At 36.8% G+C, this 21,999-nt stretch overlaps 3 protein-coding genes across 3 annotated transcripts in view; 2 read left to right on the forward strand and 1 right to left on the reverse strand.

The window, feature by feature from the left end:
- The first annotated feature begins 1,416 nt into the window (after nucleotides 1–1,416).
- Nucleotides 1,417–3,772, forward strand: LOC111468161. Its single transcript, XM_023113283.1, has 2 exons — nucleotides 1,417–2,886; nucleotides 3,327–3,772. The coding sequence occupies exon 1, from the start codon at nucleotides 1,618–1,620 to the stop codon at nucleotides 2,872–2,874; it is 1,257 nt and encodes a 418-aa protein (XP_022969051.1). The 5' UTR covers nucleotides 1,417–1,617; the 3' UTR covers nucleotides 2,875–2,886; nucleotides 3,327–3,772.
- A 2,539-nt stretch (nucleotides 3,773–6,311) lies between these two features.
- Nucleotides 6,312–10,820, forward strand: LOC111498863 (GTPase LSG1-2). Its single transcript, XM_023150219.1, has 8 exons — nucleotides 6,312–6,377; nucleotides 6,442–6,686; nucleotides 6,914–7,015; nucleotides 7,102–7,188; nucleotides 7,320–7,413; nucleotides 8,354–8,410; nucleotides 9,311–9,390; nucleotides 9,483–10,820. The coding sequence occupies exons 2-8, from the start codon at nucleotides 6,463–6,465 to the stop codon at nucleotides 10,624–10,626; spliced, it is 1,788 nt and encodes a 595-aa protein (XP_023005987.1). The 5' UTR covers nucleotides 6,312–6,377; nucleotides 6,442–6,462; the 3' UTR covers nucleotides 10,627–10,820.
- Nucleotides 10,821–11,915: 1,095 nt separating this feature from the next.
- Nucleotides 11,916–21,999, reverse strand: part of LOC111497295 (serine/threonine-protein phosphatase BSL3-like) — a 19,881-nt gene continuing 9,797 nt past the window's right edge. Inside the window, exons 10-21 of the mRNA XM_023148062.1 lie at nucleotides 20,657–20,836; nucleotides 19,514–19,787; nucleotides 19,182–19,425; nucleotides 18,904–19,074; nucleotides 17,888–18,126; nucleotides 15,143–15,227; nucleotides 14,941–15,039; nucleotides 14,666–14,865; nucleotides 14,497–14,572; nucleotides 12,829–12,964; nucleotides 12,619–12,758; nucleotides 11,916–12,536 (exon numbers count right to left, since the gene is read on the reverse strand). Coding sequence (XP_023003830.1) covers nucleotides 12,453–12,536; nucleotides 12,619–12,758; nucleotides 12,829–12,964; nucleotides 14,497–14,572; nucleotides 14,666–14,865; nucleotides 14,941–15,039; nucleotides 15,143–15,227; nucleotides 17,888–18,126; nucleotides 18,904–19,074; nucleotides 19,182–19,425; nucleotides 19,514–19,787; nucleotides 20,657–20,836 — 1,928 coding nt within the window. The 3' untranslated portion in view covers nucleotides 11,916–12,452. The remainder of the gene's footprint in view (nucleotides 12,537–12,618; nucleotides 12,759–12,828; nucleotides 12,965–14,496; nucleotides 14,573–14,665; nucleotides 14,866–14,940; nucleotides 15,040–15,142; nucleotides 15,228–17,887; nucleotides 18,127–18,903; nucleotides 19,075–19,181; nucleotides 19,426–19,513; nucleotides 19,788–20,656; nucleotides 20,837–21,999) is intronic.

Genomic DNA, 21,999 nt, shown 5'->3' on the forward strand with positions numbered 1-21,999 from the left:
AACTTAAATATAGTTCAACGATTAAATTAAACCCTCTAATTGTTTCTGTATTTCCCCGAGGAACTCATAAATACTTTTGCTACGAAAAAAGGTTGTGATAAGGAACGCTCAATTTTTCGTGCTTGTGCTACGGTTAAGCGATCCTCTTCGAATAATTCGTCCAACCCGAGAATAGCTATAATGTCCTGCAGTTCTTTGTAACGTTGTAAGGTTTGTTTAACTCTTTACACAGTTTCATAATGTTCTTCATCAATGTTCCGAATCATAGTCTCGAACATATTCAACTATTTAAAAACTATATATTTAAGTTAAAATTAATTAGATAATCAATTATTTTTTTTTAAATAAAAAAGTCAACCATTTTGTTGACCAAACAAAATGGGTTAGAACTACCCATTATTTTATTTTTCATCAATAAAATATATAAAATTTTAAAAAAAGTTTAGATAATTTTGGAAAAAAGTGAAGCTTTTCAATTATTAAACAAGCCTTTTAGAATGTATAGGAATATAATATTTTTTAATTACTTTTAAATTAATTAAATTAAAAAAAAACAATATTTTATTTTTATCTTCAAATTTTGAATTAAAAAAAAATACTTTTAAGTTGTTTTTTCTTTAATTTCTTAAAAAATGGATAACCTTTAAAACCATAATTCATGTTATCTACTAAATTAATTCTAATTAAGCAGAGTAGAATCACAATTTACGATGCGATGGTGCCTCTTAGAAAGTCGTCTAGGGTGACAATTGTTGAATGATGAAAGTCCCATATCGACTAATTTAGGAAATGATCATGAGTTTATAAACAAAGAATATTCTCTCCATTGGTACGAGGGCTTTTGGGAAAGCCTCGAAATGAACAATATCATACAATTGTGGAGAGTCGTGTTCGTCTAACAACAATAAGTTGCGACTCCCCGACAGATAAACAATACAGTAATGATTTTCAAATTGAACTTATTATATAAGAGTTAGAGATAAATGTAAAAATGCGATGGTGATGATTGAAAGTGATATAAAATAAAATAATGTGCAAATCAATGGAAAACGTGCAATTAATGCTAAAATAAAACTACCCACCTCTCTTTCTATTTTTAGAAGTCATAATTACACATGGAATGCATTTATTTATTAAATTAATTTAATCAACCAATTAATAAATCAAATAAATTTTAAATTTTGTAGGTATAAAATTTTAAAATTTTAAACATATTCATAAACTTTTAAAAATAATATTAAGATATTTTTATTTATTTAAAATACTTTTATATTAATATTACACGGATACTTTTTAAATATAATACTAAGAGTAAAAAAAAAAAAAAAATAGTATTTTTTTTAATTTTTAAAAATTAAAAAATAAGACCAGAATATTTTTTTATTGATTTAACAGTAATTTTACATAAATGGGAACGAATATGAGCGTACAAGTGTTTATTATTAGTAATGATAAATAATAAAAAAAAATCGGGAGAAAGGCTGCCCATTTTCTCTTCGGGCAGCTGCATTGAAGCTCAGTCTTCGTCTCCGCCATCGCGATTCTCAGAAGCTTTTCTCTGTCTCTGGTGTTGTTGTGTGTGAAAGAGAGAGAGAGAGGTGAGAGGAGCTCAGTTTGATGAATCTAAGCTCTCCCAGAAACCCTAAATCTCCGCCATTTCATCTTCCTTCAGCCACAATTCCAGAGCCTCACCACCATTTTTCCCATTCTGGAACTCCCAGATTTTCATCCAGTTCTTCCCATTTTCCCGCCGCCTTCAGACTCGTAATTCCTCTCCCACTTCCCTCCATGTTCTCAACCCCATTCGTTCTCTCCTTCTCCCTCCTCCTTTCTCTCCCAATCCTCTTCCTTCTCGCCCCGAGATTCATCCCTTCAACCCCTCAATCAATCCCAATCGCCTCCCCTGACGAACACGACGATCTCTTCCTCTTCAATCGCGCCGCCGCCGGATCTAATCCCAACAACCCATCTGCCTTCTCGCGTCTCTCCTCCACTAACCCCAAATTGAAGATTGCGTTCCTCTTTCTCACTAATTCTGACCTCCATTTTGCTCCTCTTTGGATTCGATTCTTCCCCAATAACTCAGATCTCTACAATCTTTATGTTCATGCTGATCCCTCTGTTAACATTACTCGTCCTGTCGGCCCTTTTTTGGGTCGTTTTATTGTTTCCAAGCGGACTTATCGTGGGTCTCCCACGCTTATCTCTGCCACGCGCCGCCTCATTGCGACGGCCATTATTGATGATCCGGCCAATGCGTATTTCGCTCTCTTGTCTCAGTATTGTATCCCTCTTCATTCCTTTTCTTATGTTTATAACTCTCTGTTTTCTTCGACCACTTTTGATTCGACTTCCTCAAAATCCGAGCTGACCCATCTCGGTGTGAGAATTCGATTCAAGAGTTTTATTGAGATTGTGTCGAAAGAACGGCATCTTTGGCAGAGGTATAATGCGAGGGGTCGCCTCACCATGATGCCTGAGGTTCCCTTTGAGAAGTTTCGTGTTGGATCCCAGTTCTTCGTGTTGACTAGAAAGCACGCGTTGCTGGTTGTTAATGATCGGATGTTGTGGAGGAAATTTAAGATTCCTTGCAAAACTTCTGATGATTGTTATCCTGAAGAGCACTATTTTCCAACTCTTCTTTCCATGATGGATCTGAATGGCTGTACCCAATACACTCTTACTCGTGTTAATTGGACTGGGACTGCTAATGGCCATCCATATACTTATCGTAGTTCAGAGGTTTCTCCTAAGCTTATTCACCAGCTCCGGAAATCCAACTATTCCGATTCTTACTTGTTTGCCCGGAAATTTACTCCGGATTGCTTGAAACCGCTGATGGGTATTGCCAAATCTGTGATTTTCCGGGATTGAGACCTCTCTCTGGTAAGTTGGAGGCGCTAAGAAGTTGTCTGTTTACTTGTTTTGCCTTTTTTCCCTTTGATTTAAGAATTAGTTTTCATCTGTTCTTTGTCTATTTTACTGTTGTGGTTGTAAGATTAGAGAGACCCACATGAATCATTGGAAAATTTTGATGGTGTTTCTAAATTGACCGCCACTAAACTTGAAACAGACAACTTCTAGTCTAGTCTGAAACTTGAAGTTTTGAATGGACTTCATTTTTGTTACACATTGAGGCGTGAAGAACATGAACAATTTGTTCTTCGCAATCTTGATTCATGTAATTCAATTCAAAAACTTGCCTTCTTCTTAAGGAGAGGAAACATAGAAATAGGAACAATCCACAAGTCCAATTTACAGTAGATTTGTACTCTTTTGGCTAGCTAGTGAGCGCATCTGATGTCCTGGTGCCTGAATTATTACAGGTTAAAGACAAGAAAAAAGATGTCAGGCCAGTGCTGTAGCATTACTTCTTGGTAATGAAGAAGAAAAAGAAAAAGTTTTGTGTGGGAATATGGTAATGAAGAGGCGCCAAAGTGCCCACAGCCTGCGAGCCCACAATCATCCAGACTGCAGAAGAAGAGGCAGTCCAGACAAAGCAAACGACAAAACTTTTGCATTTTCAAGGGAAAAAGAATAGTTGGGAAAAGAAAGAGATACGAGTGAAGCAGAATGCAAGGTACACTTGTCCAAAGCTGTATTTTATTTTGAATTTCTTCCACTTTTTATTCCTTGCATTTTGATCTGCTGGAAGAACTGAAACAAATAGAATCCTTCTCCTGTCTTTTTATGGTTTCCTTTTTGTACATATGTAATATCATGTGAGGAAGTTCTAAGATATTGAAAAATGGGAAGGCTGTTCATGATTCTATGCTCTATGCTCTATGCTATATTCTCTTCATTTTCTGCCTCTTTTCTTGTCTGAATCCTGCGCTTAGTTCTCCATTATTCTTCTTAATCCTTGTGTTCCATAGACTTGAGTTCATATAACAATGATTTGTGTATAGTAAGCAGGATTAACAAGCTTGAAACTTGTAGTTTGAGACAAACAAACTACGTCTTGGATATAGGTTACGGCTCTTAATCTGAAACTATCCTCTGATAATATTGGGGCTAACGGGCGAAGACTATGGAGTGCCGCGTGTCCAAAATTTAGAAACCACGACTCTCGCTTTCCCTACCTCTTTTGCAACTTGGCTGCATTACCTACTTGTACAACTTGTAGAACATGAGGCGGCCATGGGCAGGGGATCCGAGGAATGCAAGAGTCATCCGGTGTTGGATTTAGAAATCTTGGACATGGAATGTTATCACTAGCTTGTGATGGTCTTGGGATAAATTTGCTGAGCTGATTTGCTTAGCTAATGCCTTTTTATCTTCTTCTTGTTGTGCTCAACTACATGTATTATCTTATGCCAATTCTAAGCTGAATCACCAAGTTGAATAGATGTTAAGGTCTATGGAGAATGAATGAGCCCAAACCTACCGCTAGCAGATATTGTCCTCTTTAGGCTTTCCTTTGAGGAGCATATGCTAGAGAGAGGTTTCCACACCTTTATAAATAATGCTTTGTTCCCATCTCCAATTGATGTGAGATCTCATAATCCACCCACCCCCTTTGGGGCCCAATGTCCTTGTTGGCACTCGCTCTCCTCTCCAATTGTGGGATCTCACAATCCACCCTTTTCGGGGCACAGCGTCCTCACTGAACTCGTTCCTCTCTCCAATTGATGTGGGATCTCATGTGATTACTGTCCTTAAGTTGGCATGAACGTTCCAAGTGGATGGATTAATAGCCGCGTGGATGGTTGTGGCAGCCACCATGGCTGTATACTCTTCTCCATTCATTTAATTTTATCCTTTTGAATCTTCATGATCTGTCTGACATGGGAATTATTGGCAGATTGAGTTCTTAACAGGAGTATTAGTCTAAAGAAATATAGAAATTCTATGAAAATTTTGCAATCTTGAATGATGTTCTTTCAGAACCCTTTTCTTTGCTGTTTAGTAAGATAGTAAGCTTGATGGATGGTTTCAACTGATATGCTGCCTTTGTTCCAAAATTATCTACAAATTCAGAGCTATTCTCTCCTTTCGGGTTAATCATATCTTTTCTATTATAATACTTGTTGAGTACTCTCCCTCGTCACGTTCAGCTCATGGACTTGTTCTTGTTCTTGTTTCTGTTGTTGTTGTTCTTCAATCTCGATATCGACACATTCATTGTCGAATTCTTGTATTTACATTCAACACATTTAGTAGTGTCCTCTACGAACAAGTATGAAACGCCCACATGATTGCATTTGTGAATTGTTTGAATCATTGTTCTCTTCTATCTTTGAAGGTTTAACAGTTGATGTGTTAACCTTAAAACTTGTTCCCATTTCATTACTAGTCTTTCTGATTGTTAGCAAAGTCCTTAATTTTGGGGCTACTTTTGTGATAGACCTAATCTATTGCTGGGTTATTCTTGAGGTCGTGGATGCGTTGAGAGCACGACCGAACGATAATTTAGGCCAAGGAATCTCGTGTAAACAATGAAAAGGGTTTCGAGGCAAGGAGCTCAAGTCATGGTGGCCACCTACCTTATTGTCTTACTAGTTAGCTCAAAAATCAACTGTTGTAAGCTTACGACATCGTCCCACTAGACTGGAAGTATGCTCGAGCGGGACCTGACACTCACAAATATTTTCTAAAAGATGACAGAGACATAGTATTCTAAAAAAGATATAATACGAACGAAAATAACTTTTAGAAAGACTATAATATTAATATAGAGGAAAGTTCGAGACAATTACAAGTAGACTAAATTATTATGAGAAATTGAGCCAACTAATTGATTGATTGATTGAACGTAAAAGAAAGTTGATAAATTACCTTTTTGGTCGGTTTTTAAAAAACGTGTATATTGAGTTCTTATATGTTAAAATTGAACAATTAAGCCTCCAAATTTTATAACATGTTTATCGAGTCCCGATTTTTCTAATTCAAATAACAACAATAAAAAATACACCCATTAATTTGGATTAATATACAAACCAACTATATATTATATTTGATATTTTATTACAAGATAAATATAAATAGAAAACTTTTACGTACCATTTATGTGTACTATTTATGCATGGTGGATTAAGTAAACATTCTCAATAACTCTCAAAATTCACGAATTTTAACCAAAAAAAAGTTCTAACCTAATTAAAAATTAACTCGAGCGGAACATTATATTATGTTATATTATTTTATTTTTAATATATAGTATAGATAAGGATTTTTTTTTTTCAAAATATAATATTATGTTATATTATTTTTTTTATAAAAAAAAAATTAATCACAAAAATTTGTGATATATATATATAATATTTATTTTTTCAAAAAATTTTATAAACTTTACCGATAATAATTTTATTATACCTAATCATACATATTCAAAGCCGCCGCAGCTTGAATTTTCAGCCTCCGTTCCTCTGAAGTTGGTGAGTCCTCTTTTAAGTTCCGGCAATTCTAGGGCATCTGATCGGTACCGGAGAGTGGTATTAGGCTGTGCGTTGAGATTCGGCGATGGGGAAGAACGATAAGACGGGGCTGGGACGGGCTCTGGTGAAGCAACACAACCAGATGATCCAGCAGTCTAAGGAGAAAGGCCGAACCTACAGATCCCAGCATAAAAAGGTTTTGGAGTCCGTCACGGAGGTTAGCGATATCGAAGCCGTTATCCAACAAGCCGACGAGGCCGAGCGCCTCTTCTCCGCTGATCACCCTGTTCCGAACGTTCTCATTAAGATGTATGTTATCTACTTTCTAGGTTATGGATTTTCTTGTTTCTCACAGTATTTGCTCGAAAACTGTGGATTCACGAGCTGTTGAGATAAATTGTGTTTTAAGCATAGAAAGTGGAAGTAGTTTGTTTGTGTTGGACGGAGGTCATGGATGGATGGATTGGAAGGTGTTGATTATGCATGAAGTTCTACTAATGGATTTTCTTATTGGCTTCTGTTTTGGCCGTGATTAGGGATGGAAGTTCGAGCACGACTGGAGTTACGCCCGAGGAAAGGAGAGAGCAGCAGAAGATGGAGGAGGCTTTGCACGCTAGCAGTCTACGAGTTCCACGTAGGTTTGTCTTCTTTTCCTTACCATGTTTATGCAAGTTTTGCTTGGGAAATTTTGTTGCACAACACGTAAATCTCTTTCTTGTTGTAGGCCCCCATGGAATGCTAGGATGTCTGCAGAGGAGCTTGACGATAATGAACGACAGTCTTTCTTAATATGGCGTCGGAGCCTTGCAAGGTTAGCTCCAATTTAATCTCCCAGTTTTTGTTTGATTTGTACAATCTTGGCTCATTGAACTCGTATATGTAAATCATTCCCAAGTATGCTTATTTATAGTTAACGTTCATTTGTGATTATGTTTATTTTAGGCTCGAGGAGAATGAGAATCTTGTTCTTACACCATTTGAGAAGAACCTAGATATTTGGAGACAGCTTTGGCGGGTTGTTGAACGATGTGATTTGGTAAGGTCAAGTTCATCTTTTTGATGATGACTGTGATATAATTGTCATCCCAACACTCAGCATGGTTCTTCAATATAATTTTCTGTTAACATTATTGTTCCCTCACGCAAAATAAAGGCATATCATATGTTTAGCAATAATAAATCGTACAGTGGGTTAGATTGATTTAAATTTTATCATTTGGGTGTCTGCAAGAATTTTGGGGGAGGCCTTTGGTGCTTAGGCTCTCTAAAGGAGTGTTTTTTTCGGCTTAAATCTTCAACTGTGCCATGTATTTTCTTTCTATCATTTGAGTCAAGTAATTTTCTCATTTCTGGTGTAGATATGTTAAATCTATAGATTTTATTTCTTCTTTATCTATTATGATTTTTTTTTGATAATTTTGTGTTTTCTTTTTCCTTTTGAGGATGGCTCATCCTTTTCCCTGCCTAGAGTATCATGTGCTGTGTAAGATTAGAGTAACAATTCAATATTCAAGTGTAAAGTTTATCATCTGAAAGTTTCTTAGTTTGAGCTTGCAATACTACCTTGAGTTCCACTGCCAGGACATAAATCTTCTTTCTAAATTATTATCACACAAGTATGCTTATTGATAACTGTGCTTGAAATTTTAGTATTACATTATCATATGGATAAGAAGCAATAGTATTACATTATTTTATAAACGTTGGAATGTGTTTACTTATTTTATCCGTAATACTATGAAACTTATTAATTGCTATTGTTGTTACCTGTTTTATTAAGTGCACTTTTATTTCCCATGTTTTATAGTGTGGAAACTAGGAAGTGAATAAAAGTTAGCTATTATATGTATAACCAGCCAGTTCTCAAATCTCCCGGTTTAGTAATTGTCTTATTACTCCCTCTGTTGATTTGTATTTACAATCATGTTAAGTTCATCCTCCATCATAATGTTTTTTCATTTCTTGTTCCTTCTCAGCTTGTGATGGTTGTTGATGCTCGCGACCCTTTATTCTACCGTTGCCCTGACCTTGAGGTGAATTATTTTCTTTATTGTCTTTCTACCATAATTTTTCTGTTTTTCTGTTCTGATTGAGTTTGATGCCTGAGAATGTTCTATCTCATTTATGTGGACTTGGGTTTATACTAGAAAAGGAATAAAGAATGAGTTGCCATCTAGCTAATACATTTTTTTTGCTGAACTTTTTTATTTTATTTTATTTTTATTATATAACTTTGTGATGATAATTTAGTTATCTTGCACGCACTACTCTTGTTCCTTTTCCTGTTCTTTTCTCTGACTAAATTTGAATGTCTGAAATATGTGTCCCATTTGATATGTTAACCCTGTGTTACTTGTGCCGTGCATTTAATTACTCCAAAACAAGTTATACATTTGGTGTTATGATCATATGTAATTTTTTTTTTGATATGTTAACCCTGTGTTACTCGTGCAGTACATTTAAATACTCCAAAACAAGTTCTACACTTGGTGTTATGATCATATGTAATTTTTTTGAAGTTCTGAAAAAGCAATGAAATAAAAAGATATTCAATACTTTGTACTTTTTTTTTTCCAGTGATATGATACTAATGACCATTTTTTGTTTTCCATTGGTATATTTGAGCTTAAATGTCCTGTCTTTATTAGACAATCGAATCATTTACTTGGTTTAGAATTTACTTAACATTTTGTATTGCTTTACTTACCATCATTTGTTTGGCATGTTATGTTAAAAAATTCTGTTTTTTTTTACTGAACTCTGCAACTATTGAATATTTGCATGAAAATTGCAACTGGTATGTCTTAATGCTGACATAAAAATTGTTGTCTTTGTGATTCTAAAACCTGTCGCAGTTTGCAACATTCTCCTTTGTGTCTTCATGTCCACTCTTCTTAGTTTTTCCTTTTGGCCTAATTTTGTTGTTTGTGCAGGCATACGCAAAAGAGGTTGATGAGCACAAGAGGACCATGCTTCTTGTGAACAAGGCAGATCTGCTACCTTACTCTCTCAGGTTAATGATTGTTATTTATTATTTAAATGTTAGTCTATGTTTATGTGCTGTCTTTTAATCAACAAAAATTCCATGTCGATACTTATGAACAGGAAGAAATGGTCTGAATTTTTCAGTCAGAATGAGATATTATATTTGTTTTGGTCTGCTAAAGCTGCCTCTGCTACTCTAGAAGGGAAGAAACTTAGCAGCCGGTGGAACACAGATGAACCTCAGGACGGTTTGGATGATCATGATACAAAAATATATGGTCGGGACGAGCTTCTGGCTCGTTTACAGTACGAGGCAGAACAGATTGCCGAGAAGAGGACAACATCAAGCACTAGTTCTACAAGCCAGTCGGACAATCATTCTTCCGGTGGAAATACAAACCAAAGATCATCGAGTAGCGTCATGGTGGGATTTGTTGGGTATCCAAATGTGGGAAAGAGCTCAACAATTAATGCCCTAGTAGGCCAAAAGCGAGCTGGAGTCACCTCTACTCCCGGGAAAACAAAGCACTTCCAAACATTGATTATTTCTGAGAAGCTTACACTATGTGACTGCCCTGGTTTAGTTTTTCCTTCATTTTCAAGCTCAAGATACGAGATGATTGCGTACGGAGTATTGCCTATTGATCGAATGACAGAGCATAGAGAGGCCATCCAGGTTGTCGCCAATCGAGTCCCAAGGCATGTGATTGAGGGTGTGTACAAAATTAATCTGCCAAAACCGAAGCCGTATGAGCCACAGTCTCGGGCACCACTAGCATCAGAACTTCTGAAAGCTTATTGTTTCTCCCGTGGTTATGTTGCCTCTAGTGGACTGCCTGACGAAACCAGAGCTTCCCGCCAAATTTTGAAGGATTACGTTGATGGGAAGATTCCTCACTATGAATACCCCCCAGGAATGTCAAGCGAGGATGATATTCAAGATGAAGATGCTGCAACTACCAGGCTTTCCGACGCACACGATTCAGACTCGGATGATATTGAGGACTCCTCAGATGTGGATAATGAAAATGCCTCTGGTCTTGAACATGTGACTGAGTATCTCGATTCATTTGACATAGCAAATGGACTTGCGAAGCCGAGCGTCACCGAAAGGAAGCCCAAGGAATCTCATAAACACCACAAGAAGCCGCAAAGAAAGAAGGATCGGTCATGGCGGGTGGCAAATCATGATGGCGATGGTATGCCTGCAATGAGAGTGTTTCAGAAGCCAATAAACTCAGCCTCCCTGAAAGTGTTACCATGAGGTTAGTTGATGCATCTCTATTAACTTTCAAGGCTGAGGGAGAGACCAAATTAACGAAAATGGAAATGGTAGAATTAAGAGCAGCAACAATATATATTATTATTGTTCTTTAATGGGGTGTGAAATTTATGAAATGGTTATAGTTCCTTGTTTTTCCATGAATTTTACTCGCGTTTTGAAGGTTTTTTGTGATACCTAAGCAGCTTCTCTCTCTCTCTTTCTCTTCCTGCGAGGGATGAAAGAGAGTACACCTCTTCGCCTTTAATGCCAGTTTCAAGCTTCATCTCTCTTTAGAAATAAGATATTTCTACATTTGAGTATTAAAATGGAATCTTTAGAAAGTGAGGATAATGCAAAGTAGAATAAATATGAATTGTTAGTTTACAAAAAACTAGAAAAAGTATAAATATATACAATAACATAACGAAAAATACCATAAAAGAGAGTTTGTATTTCTTTTCCCAAAAAGAAGAAATATACTCAGACATACAATTCTTTAAAGATAACTTATAGGCTTAACTAGGGTCAAGCAACGTAGGCTCAAGTCTCTATTGAAATTGGTATTATATGGGAATATAAGTAAAAAATCAACAACGAAGATGTGAACCAATTTGGATTGAAAGGAGACGGTCTAAAGACATGTGTGGTGTCATAATCATACTGCATATAAATAAGAAGGCAATCCATTCAACCACATAGAAATAGACAAGTGTCACGATGAGATCGAGGTGAATGGTACATCATCCAACACAGAGTGTTATAGACAAAAGGGTTCCACCATTAAACTTCAAAAGGTCAAAGTTTCAACCTGAGTTTTAACATGCATCTCTAAAGTTCTTTAACCAGCCACGCTTAATAACTACATAATTCACTTCTGACCTGGCAATTTTTCAATATATGTATGAACCCCATTTTAGAATTTGGTTGGGTTTTGAAAACACTGGAAAAGGTAATTCAATAATACAAATATAATTTTTCTTTTCACAAAATATTTAAAAAAAAAGCACTTTTACAAAGTACAATATAACAAAATTAAGAAACTATTAACCAACAAGCTTCTTATTTTGAAAAGAAAACCCAGCGAACTTCTCAACTCATCTGCCATTAGCTGTTAACACACACAGCCCAGCATCGTTAGAGTTCCAAGCAACAAGGCCAACTTCGTAGTAACCCTGAATCACAAATTTAAAACAAGAATTCAAGTGATACAACAAAGACTCATCCCAGACTTGTTTGTTGAATGGGAAACAAAGAAACTCCATGAACAATCGATTTAGAACGAGGGAAAGGACGTAATTTTTTTTTTTTTTTTTGATCTTTACACGAATTATAATGTACAAAGCAGACAAACAAAAATTACAGAAAGCAATCAACTTCTATATGATACACAACAGAACATCCACAGAGCTAAGAAATTACATCTCACTGCCAAGGAAAGTTTCACTTTAAAGGAAAAAAAAATAATAATAATGAGACCATAACAAGGATTCTAAAGAATATATAGAGAAATGAAAAAGAACAGCGCGGGACGGGATACCGCTGACTTCCACCTGCCTTTACCTTAATATACAAGGGACGGTCAAAACTCACCATCAACTTGCAGCTCAAGAGAAGAGGAGCTGAATCTAACTCATCGCTAGCAACTTGGTTCTTGAGAACACCTTGTAAGGCCCCTATCATTTGTGTTGAAAAATCAGAATTTCATCCGCTGTTTTGTGTTGAAGATCCAATTGGATATTTCTGTATGAGGCATAGTGCTATATACAGAGAGCATCAGAAGGACCATGCTGCAGACGACTCGTAATTCAACAGAAAGAAATCATGAACTACATCCAAGCAAGAGAACCACGATCATTGGAAACTTGTGGGCGACCTCTTGTGGGAGTTGGTGGCCGATTAGCATTCAGCTCCTGTTCTCAAGAAAACAAATAGGATTGATACCAGACACAACGAGTGACATTAGAGTACGAGCCAATATAAAAGTAAAGTTACCTGCATCCACGTATCCTCCATGTGGCGTTCTGGAGACGTCTCTGGTGATGAAATTGCTGGAGGTATGGGATGAATGAGTTTAGGAACAACCACAAGATCTCTACCCAAAACTAAGATTGCTCCGGCATTATTTGCAGTTCCTGTACAGAAGTGCGTGACTTGAGGATATAATATGTAGGACGTGAAAGCAACATAATTAGGCACACATACCACAGTAATTGGTAGCTGAGAAAAGTGTAATTAGATGTCCTTGCGCAAAACGTTCAAACCCATCCATTACACATTCATGAGCACGTACTATCAACTGAAGATCGTTATTGTTGCAGAATTCCATGACACGATCAGGCTGCAGCCAAACAAGACCCCCAAAAAATAATTCAAACTTCATAAATCGAACCTCAATAAAATGGATGCATAAATATCAAGCCTTTGCATAGTATATAAGGAAAAGAATTAAGATAATCCATAAGTATAATATCCTTGCTATCCGGTGATGATAGTAAAACCAAATCAATTGATAGACGTTCCATTACTAGATAAACGTACCAAGGAATAACTGATAGTCATTTTTCCTAACTTAACCAATCATTAATTAATGTACTCTAGTACCCAAGAAGACACCCTACACTAACCAGTGAACAAGTTCCATGCCTTACTCCTAACTTAGCCAACCTCTAATCTTTTATATATATTACCAAGATATCCTCAACCCACCATCCAAAAAACTTGCTAGCTCGCTGTAACTAAATATTTAATCTCACAAGGACAAATTTAATTTCCCATCTAATTAGTTACAAAACTGTGCATCCTTCCCCCCTATGTGAAGAATGATGACGAGATAAATTGGACAGTTATTGTCATCCCATTATCCAAAAATTGCTTGGGCATTCGAATAGTCATATGAGAATGTTCCAATTTCCAATAAAGTTTCCCTAACATTCCCAAGACTACTAATCCGCTTTTTTTTTTTTCTTTTTTTTTTTTGAAACTAAGTGCAAACATCACCCAACGTTCCTCCCAGACCTAACAACAAAACAGAACCACTCAGAACTCCCTTTGTTCAAATCTTGAGAACTAAGAGCATGGGAATCGAAAGTTGTTAAGGGGCGATTGGCTTTTCTTTTAGGATTTGTGTAGAACTATGCTGATGACTCAAAAACTATATAGTCCTTGTTGCTCCATAATTCATTGGGACAAGGCACTAAAGTTGGGAACTTTGGATTAAGTCAACGTCCTTTTTCTCCAATATCTAAAAAATTGCAGTTGGAGATATAGTAGAGTAGAAGCGCTTCCATAATACAGAGGATGAAACGAAACCAAATTGACACAGGGACAAGTTGTTGCCTATGTTTTTTATCAATTCAACCTAAAACACAGTCAAGTTGACACAAGTCAAACCAATGTTTTCTAGAAAAAAAACGTAAAACAAACGTCTCTTTGCAGGACGAAATGGAGAACATGAAGATAACACTCAGAGGAAGTGAGTTATAACTCAAAACCTCTATATGAGACACGTTTATACCTTAGACTAGAGATAAAACAGTTACAATTTGTAAGCCAGTCTTAACTATATGTAATTTCTTTTTCTATAAAACCCAATTTGCAGTGGTGCAGCCCTCAGTACAAGGACAACACAAATTGAGAAATGCTCCAAACTTCAAAAATGAAAAGAATTATTGCCCTTGCCTCTACATGAACTACTTTCCAGTGTTTGAGACCTAACATGCAAAAAGTATTCAAGTTTGGCTTTATTATGGACTTTACGAACAATAGAGTTTTCAAATAGAGAGCATTTTAGATAGAGTCCCTATCCTATATGCGCAAAAAATTAAAAGAAAAATAAATAGGAAAAAATGAGAGGAAATATACACTACTCACCCCAAAAGTAACTAATCCAGGACCTCTAGCATTCGGTCGTAATCCTTCAACACTGTCGTTTTCTGTGGGGTCAGACCTAAGGAAAATAATAAAATACATACAAAAATACACGTTATATGCATGGCCACCATGAAAAAATAAAAGGAGACTATCAAGGATGTGCACTGACCACAACAAATCCATTAGCACAATAGAGCCTGCTTCCATAGTTATAGGGCGCTGAAGACTCTCAATCTGTTCCAGATGGTTAATCGAACGACCAATACCACCATGCATGCAAATAATTTTTTTTTCGATCAAGGCTGCCAAAGGGAGCCAGTTAAACAAACGATTTATCCGATGCCATGTCCAAATTCCATCTCTTTCACCCTGGTCATTGAGTTGTAAAGTTAGGTTGTAATGAACCAACACAAAATACAGCCATGAGATACAACTATGTTATACCATTCGTTCAATGCACTCAATCCGAAAGCCAAAAAGGGCATTAATATCAGCTGCTTCATGATTCCCACGAATCAAATGTACATTATTTGGATACTCAACCTGCCATATTTATGAGAAAAGTACATTGTCCCATAAAAATCTTGAATTAACGTGCAAGTGAAAGTTAAATTATGACACACAAATGTACTATGCGCAAAAGCACCTTTAAAGCTAGCAGAAGAGTAATGGTTTCAAGGCTGTGTTGCCCTCGATCAACATAGTCTCCCAGGAATAGATAATCAATGTACCTAATCAAAAGTGATGCAAGATTGCCATGTATGATAAGTCACAAGCAAAAAAAAATAAATAAATAACAAAAAGATTAATGCAAACTCCAGATGGGAATAAACAGCACAAAGCATAAAAGAAAACAATAAGAACGGAAAAAGGAAAACTTAAAGACGAAAGATCAAAGCATTCCAATTCAGACATAAGTCTTGGATAGAGTGATTCGCAGAAGATTTGGCAAGAGAGCACCAAAATGTAGCCTTAAGCTTAGCCAACTCAAACCGATCAAAAGAAGAGAGTGACTTGTTTAGAAAGATTCATTGATTTCTTTCAAACCAAAGCTTTGTAAGGATGGCTTTTCACAACATTAAACCATAAAATCTTGGATTTATGCACCAAAGAAGGGCCCAGAAGTAGCTGAAACACACTTTCCTAGAAAGAGCTATAAAACACCCCATGTAAATGAAAACCGCTATTAACTCAGCCCAAAAATGCTGACAGTATAGGCAATCAAAGAAATGTGTTGAAGAGAATATATGCTAATTAAAAGAACAAGCAAGCCAATGATGAAAGCGAAGGGAGGTTCCTTTGAAGAACCTCATAACAGTTTAAAGATCCATTAAGCATGATCCATATTAGCATGTTAATACGCTTTGGACTTTTAGACTTCCACAAAGCTGAAAATAATTCCTACCCAAAGAGGAGGAAGAAGAAGCAAGATGCTGAGGTAACAATTTAACTGAGAAGATTTTTGAGGGCTCAAGAGACCATCTCTTAGAACCATTGAAGAACCAATCACAACCGAAGAAATACAGCCCAACAAGCATTTAAAATCATTAATCTCTTCGTCCTTGAGTAATCTTCTGAAAAATATATATATATATATATATATATATATTCCAAGATTGAGTACCTTTGTTGACCAAGTGGTTGTGGTATTTCTTTCGAGAACCTACTGCCTTGTCGCCTAAGGATCATCATGAGTAAGTACAGTTCTCACTGTTATGAGTGGGTCTCTGACAGTAGGCTTTTGGGAGATTATCTCTTCAATTTTCCCGCTCTTTTCCTAGTTCATAAAATGCTCCATTGGGAAGACTCGGGAGGACTTCTGGGTGAGGGAAAAATATATTTGCACATCCTTCCCTCATCTATACCACCTTTTGGATAAGAGGTGGCATTCAGTAGCCTCTGTTCTTTCAACCTCTGGTGATTCTTTTTGTATTAGTTTTGGATTTCACAGTCCTCTCGTGAATAGGGAGATGTTGAAGATGTCAACTTTGCGTTTTCTTTTGCTTTTGAGAACTTGTCAGTTAAGGGAGGAGGGTCTTCATTTTTGGACCCCCCCTATCCATCCCAAGACTTTTCATCTACACAGTTCCTTCACCCCAACTACCCCTCTTTTTTTCTTTGCTCTAGAAGGTTAAGGCTCTTTGTCTAACCGGTCTTACATGGAAAAGTTAATACTACAGTTCACGGGCAAAGACATTCTTCCTTTTTCTTTTTTTTTTTAAACAGTGACGCAGCAGAAGACATTGACCATTTTCTTTGGAGTTAACAGTTTGCATTTTGGATTGCAAGGCTATGATGGAGGAGTTTCTACTTTTTCCCCCTTTTGGGGAGAAGTCAAAGTTTCTATTATAGGCTTGCTTCTTTGAAGATGTCTAAGGAGAGAATATTAGGAGGCGGAGATTTGTGGAGATACCTTAGTAGCTAAGGTTTTTTTTTTGTAATGATCAATTAGGCCAGAGTGTTTTGAATTGGAACCATTTTTTTGTAGTTCTTTGGGTTCCTTTCGTTGGGGTTCTTCTATGCCCTTGTATATTCTTTCATACTTCTCAACCGTTTTTTTTTTTAATATAATTAGAATGGTAAAATCTGGAAGGAAAATACCAACATGGTCTACCAGTGGCCCTCTAATTCAATGAACCACCATCTACCCTCAGTGGCGTGTAAAGGAATATGGGGAATTTTCTCCAAAAATACTTCAAAATCATTTGAAATCAACGAGGAACTCTACGGACCAAGACAAGCTGAGTTATACCAAATACTTGCCATCAGCATAGGAAGAATTAGTTTTATATGAGAATCACAACTAGTGCTGCACTTCTAATGCCAAATTGCAGAAAAAAGAGAGTTTTCAGATTCCTATTGAGCCTCAATAAAGAATTAGACCTAACATAATGGAGGTGCTCCAGCCATTAAGCCTCTGCCCAACTTAAGGGAAGCATTCTTTTTTAAATGAGGAACAAAACTTTACACTGAATAAATGAAAAGGACTAAGGAACTGAGGCTACTAAGTTTTAACCAAGATTCTAGGTCCATGAGCGAACCCTCCCCATGTTACCAGAAACCACCACTATGAAAATGCTCGACTCAAATCACTAGTTTCCTGCTCCCACTGTTACAAAATACCCTTTATTTGTAACTAAATGACCTACTTAAACCGAAGCACTACAGCAAAAATACAACCAGCACACAAAGAAAGAAACCTTCTCATGTAGCAAAAGGCCAATCTGCCCTTAAAAACTATCCCTAAGCTCTCTCACATATCTCTTTCTTCTAACATAAACCAGGGGCCGATTAATATCATGTGTGTCAAAAATGAATACTCTCAGCCTCGAGGTGTCTGTGATCCCAAGGAAATAATAATACAACAAAGTAAATATAAGCCAAAACTCACGCAATGTCTCCTGCTGTAGAAGGTGCACCATACTCATCAAAAAGACGCATGAGATCCCCGAACTGACCATGTAGATCACCAAATATCTTGATGGGAGCCTTGAGCTCTAGAACACTTGGTTCAGATGAAAATATCTTTTCAGCACTCTCACAAAGGTCAGCTATTTCATTACAATCTAAAAAGAACTGCCGGCGAACAGGAGGCTTCCATCCACGAGGTTTTAAGAGATGGGCTATGACCTGATAAAGGAACCACATTAATAACATTAGGAAAAAAAAAACTTTATATGCAAACAAAATAACATTTTTCACAGGAGAAACGGTTACATTGAATCCAATCCGGCAATAATTTTGCTATCCCACTGTAGGAACTAAAACAATAGTTGAAGAATATCCACAAGAATATTAGATCAAGAAAGAAGAGGTTTCAACATCATGTAAAAATGTTAGAAATGATAAATTCTACGAAAACAATATTCCTGCACCAGCATCATTCTCAAGTACACAGATAAAATGAAAAACATCCCGGAAGATTAGAGTACTTCTCTGAAAACAGATGCAAACTAAACAAAGTCAGAAATCAAATATAAAGGAGGTAACAACTACAGAAGTCGCGAATTCTTGTATGATTATATGTCTGCAAGTAGGAATCACAATCTACAGAAAAGTATAAATTATGAAGTCGGCACAATTCCAAGATCAACATTGAGCAGTATGAACAGTAAAATGGCTGAAACAGAGGAGGGAAATAACTGAAGATCATCTTATGCAAACAACAGTTGTTCCAACGATGTAACAATCTATAAACAGCAACATCAGTCTAACTGGATGGCTATTCAACTTTATGACTCATGATTCCAGCCTCATGATGAGCATAATATTACCACTCTATATATAGGCCAGAGAATATTCTGGATTACATGTCAGTCAAAACATTAGGAGCATTAAATCTGGTCAGATGTGCAATTTCCCGAAGATTAACTAACTATGTAGTTTTAATAACTTAACAGTTGATACCTTTTTCGGAATGCTGTTGATGGACATCTGGCGATCTAGGAGCTTCCTTGCTGCAGTTGCACTCTCTGGGGTACCATAGCTCACACGGCGACCTTCATTTTCAAACTGATCAATTGAAAGTTGCCTAACCAAACCACCTAAAGCCCCACTAGTTTCAGCGGCTACAACCACCTGAAACAATGGGACCAAATATCAGCCATCCAGTTTGAACTAATTGAGGCTTAGTTACATAGTAACTGAGATCACATTCAAAAGGGTAATCGAAATCAAAGACTGACAGCTCTATGATGCAATCGAACTCCAGATGGAGCAATGTTATTCAATGCATTTGAGTTGGGCTTTATCAAGCTAGATATTTGTGCCCCACTAGGAGTAGCCTCTGCTCCTCGATCCCTGTCAGGCAGTTCAACTTCCCCATCGTCGTGTCCTAGTCGGGCCTTGGCTGCAGCCAATGTTGCACTAATAGCCTCCGCTTCTGCAGCTGATGCTTCAACCAAATACTCGACACCTTTGTTCATTCTCCTGAAGAGCAGTCAGATGCATTGGTCAAGCATGCGGCAAGCAACAACTAAGTAATAAGAAAAAATCAGAGGAGGACATTTTTCTTTACCGATGGCCCTGAAGCATAGCATTTTCAGTGCTTATATCAGTATACACGTCACCATTTATAGGAGGAGCTACAGGGTTTCCCAGCACTACAGCACCATCAGGAGCCACAACATGAATGGCCTGTCTACTCCTTTCTTCGCTAAATCCACATTTTCCAGCCAGCTGCCCAGACTGAACATCAGATGCAGCAGCTACAGCTGCAGCATGTGAAGCTGCACTTGTCGTTTCAGCAGCTGCTAGATCCTCAGCAACAAGAAGGTCATCAAGCAATACCCCTAGACAATGATAGAATATGTTGTTATTAACCTCAAGAAACAAGAGAGAGATGCATAGAAAAAACTGGATGGTCCAACATTTGACATCAGAAACCAATAGAGCTTCCATAACCAAATTTGATTAGGCAACAATGTAAACTACAAAGGGGAAGGGGTGTAAAACAGTACATTAGTAATTAAAAGCATGATTCATCTCTTAATCTCTCTACAATGTGATAACAGCTTGAACATGCAACCAAAAGCAAACAATGCATTGAATTAGCATGATCATGACACATGAAACCTAAATTCTACATACTTGCACCATATGGAAATTGCTTCAATCTATAATCCAAAACATTAACAAACTTGTACTTTCCATGATAAAATAACAGGACTTGGTTAAAGCACGCTTGCACTACCTATGTAGTTCTAAATTAATTGTACACATAACGTGATAACTACATGGTGCTCACTCAAGATCAGTGTACGCAAAAGAATGTCAATTTTCTTATAAAGACACTGCTTTAAATAAAGTTGAGATGAAAAGCAGCATAGATGGAAAATTTTCTTGCTGATCTCCCAGCATCCTTTTTTAAAAAAGATGAAAACAAAATAATTTATTGATTGAAGGAGGATCATACAAAAGGGAGATGAGCTATTTGCACAACGGTCAAATGGTTACAAAAGTGACTCCCGATCAGCCAAAATATGTACAAGATCATAATTACAGAAAGATTTAGGGAGAGAACACCAGATCATTTTACAACAATAAAAGGTAACATAAGTTGTATAAGAAATGAAGTTATCACTTGCTGCAGTAAATCATAGCAGAAAAAATAGAAATGGACATCTCAAAGTCAGAAAATGTGAGCGCCTTCATCACTTACCACCCCGCAAACCACCATAAATAAAGATTAAGTCACCCACAGCAGCAGCTGCATGCCTACAACGCCTTGTTAACTCAACTGCAGCATCCCCACCTGCAGCATCTGCGCTGTACCTTCCTGTTCTAGGACTTGTTACAACTGATTTTGTATCACACCAGATGCCTGCTGCGGTATCCAACACTAAAAACAGTAGAAACACAGTAATTTTTTTATTGTTTCCCTTAAGAAAACTCCACATAAATTAAATGTATCAATTTCAAACACATAAAGCCAAAAAGTAAAACCATAGTGACCATATTGCCAATGAGAGTAAAACTATGTTGTATAATTTAATATGTAGCTAAGCTCAGCGATAAAAGCTTTTGTGTTTTTGGTAAGAAACTGAACTTTCATTTGAATAATATGACAGAATGTCAAGGAATACTAAAAATAAACCCACAAAAGGAATCCCACAACTAACTATGGGAAGGGGTTCCAATCTAAAAGAATAAAATCAAACTAATAAATACAAAAAGCATGATAGATGGAAGGGCACAAGGAATAATTAAACCTAACAACCGCCCTAACTTCCACCCACATCTCTCCACTCCTCTAAAAATCCTATAATTCCGCCCCAGCCAAATCCCTCAGAAAACTGAAAAAACAAGCCTGTCCCAGAATTTTTCCCTTACCACGAAAGGGAGAATTCAGGGGTATAAGTCATGTTGATGTCAAACAGTTTTGAGTTGCTACAGAAGGGGATCTAAAGACTCCAAAACTCCAACCTCTCATTTTGAAGACTCTAATGTTCATTCTATCGTTAGTCTTAGTAGTGTGGAATCATTAGTGCAGCCTTTGGAAAATTATTTTCACGATTCTGTGCTTGAGGTCTTCTATGTTGCTAAGATAGTGATAAGGAGCTCCCTTGTCCTCCTCCCTCCTTAGTACCTTGCAAATTTGCTTCTCTCAATAAAGTTAGTGGTCTTAAGATGCAAGAAATTCCTCCTTTGCTATCAAAAGGTTCGGTGAAAAAGTTGTTTTTGGTTGTGATGATCTTTCCTCATCGTTCAAATGGTACTTCAGTTTTGGTCTTCTTCGAACGTCCTTACCTTTTTTTCAGTTTTGTTTGAGAGCTATTATCTTCGTTGGACTATTTGTTTTGGTTGGGGCATCTGTTTGTTTTATGGGCTGCAGTTGGTGGTTGTTTTTTGGTTTAATCATCGGTTGTAGCCTCTTCTCTTCGTTTTCTTGCTTGTTTTTGGGCCTTTAGTTTTCAGTCTCCTTGCTGCGTTGATGTTGTTGTTGTTTTTTTTTTTTTTTTTTTTTTTTTTTTTTTTTTTTTTTTTTTTTTTTTTTTTTTTTTT

Source organism: Cucurbita maxima, unplaced genomic scaffold, assembly GCF_002738345.1.
Source record: "Cucurbita maxima cultivar Rimu unplaced genomic scaffold, Cmax_1.0 Cma_Scf00002, whole genome shotgun sequence".
NCBI classification, from domain to species: domain Eukaryota; kingdom Viridiplantae; phylum Streptophyta; class Magnoliopsida; order Cucurbitales; family Cucurbitaceae; genus Cucurbita; species Cucurbita maxima.

What these genes read in the sequence shown, in the direction of transcription:
- LOC111498863 (XM_023150219.1), top strand. Translation starts at nt 6,463, where the DNA reads ATGGGGAAGAACGATAAGACGGGGCTGGGACGGGCTCTGGTGAAGCAA. An exon ending in ACCGTTGCCCTGACCTTGAG is followed by an intron (nt 8,411 to 9,310) that starts GTGAATTATTTT and finishes TTGTTTGTGCAG; the next exon opens with GCATACGCAAAAGAGGTTGA. An exon ending in CTGCTACCTTACTCTCTCAG is followed by an intron (nt 9,391 to 9,482) that starts GTTAATGATTGT and finishes ACTTATGAACAG; the next exon opens with GAAGAAATGGTCTGAATTTT.
- LOC111468161 (XM_023113283.1), top strand. Translation starts at nt 1,618, where the DNA reads ATGAATCTAAGCTCTCCCAGAAACCCTAAATCTCCGCCATTTCATCTT.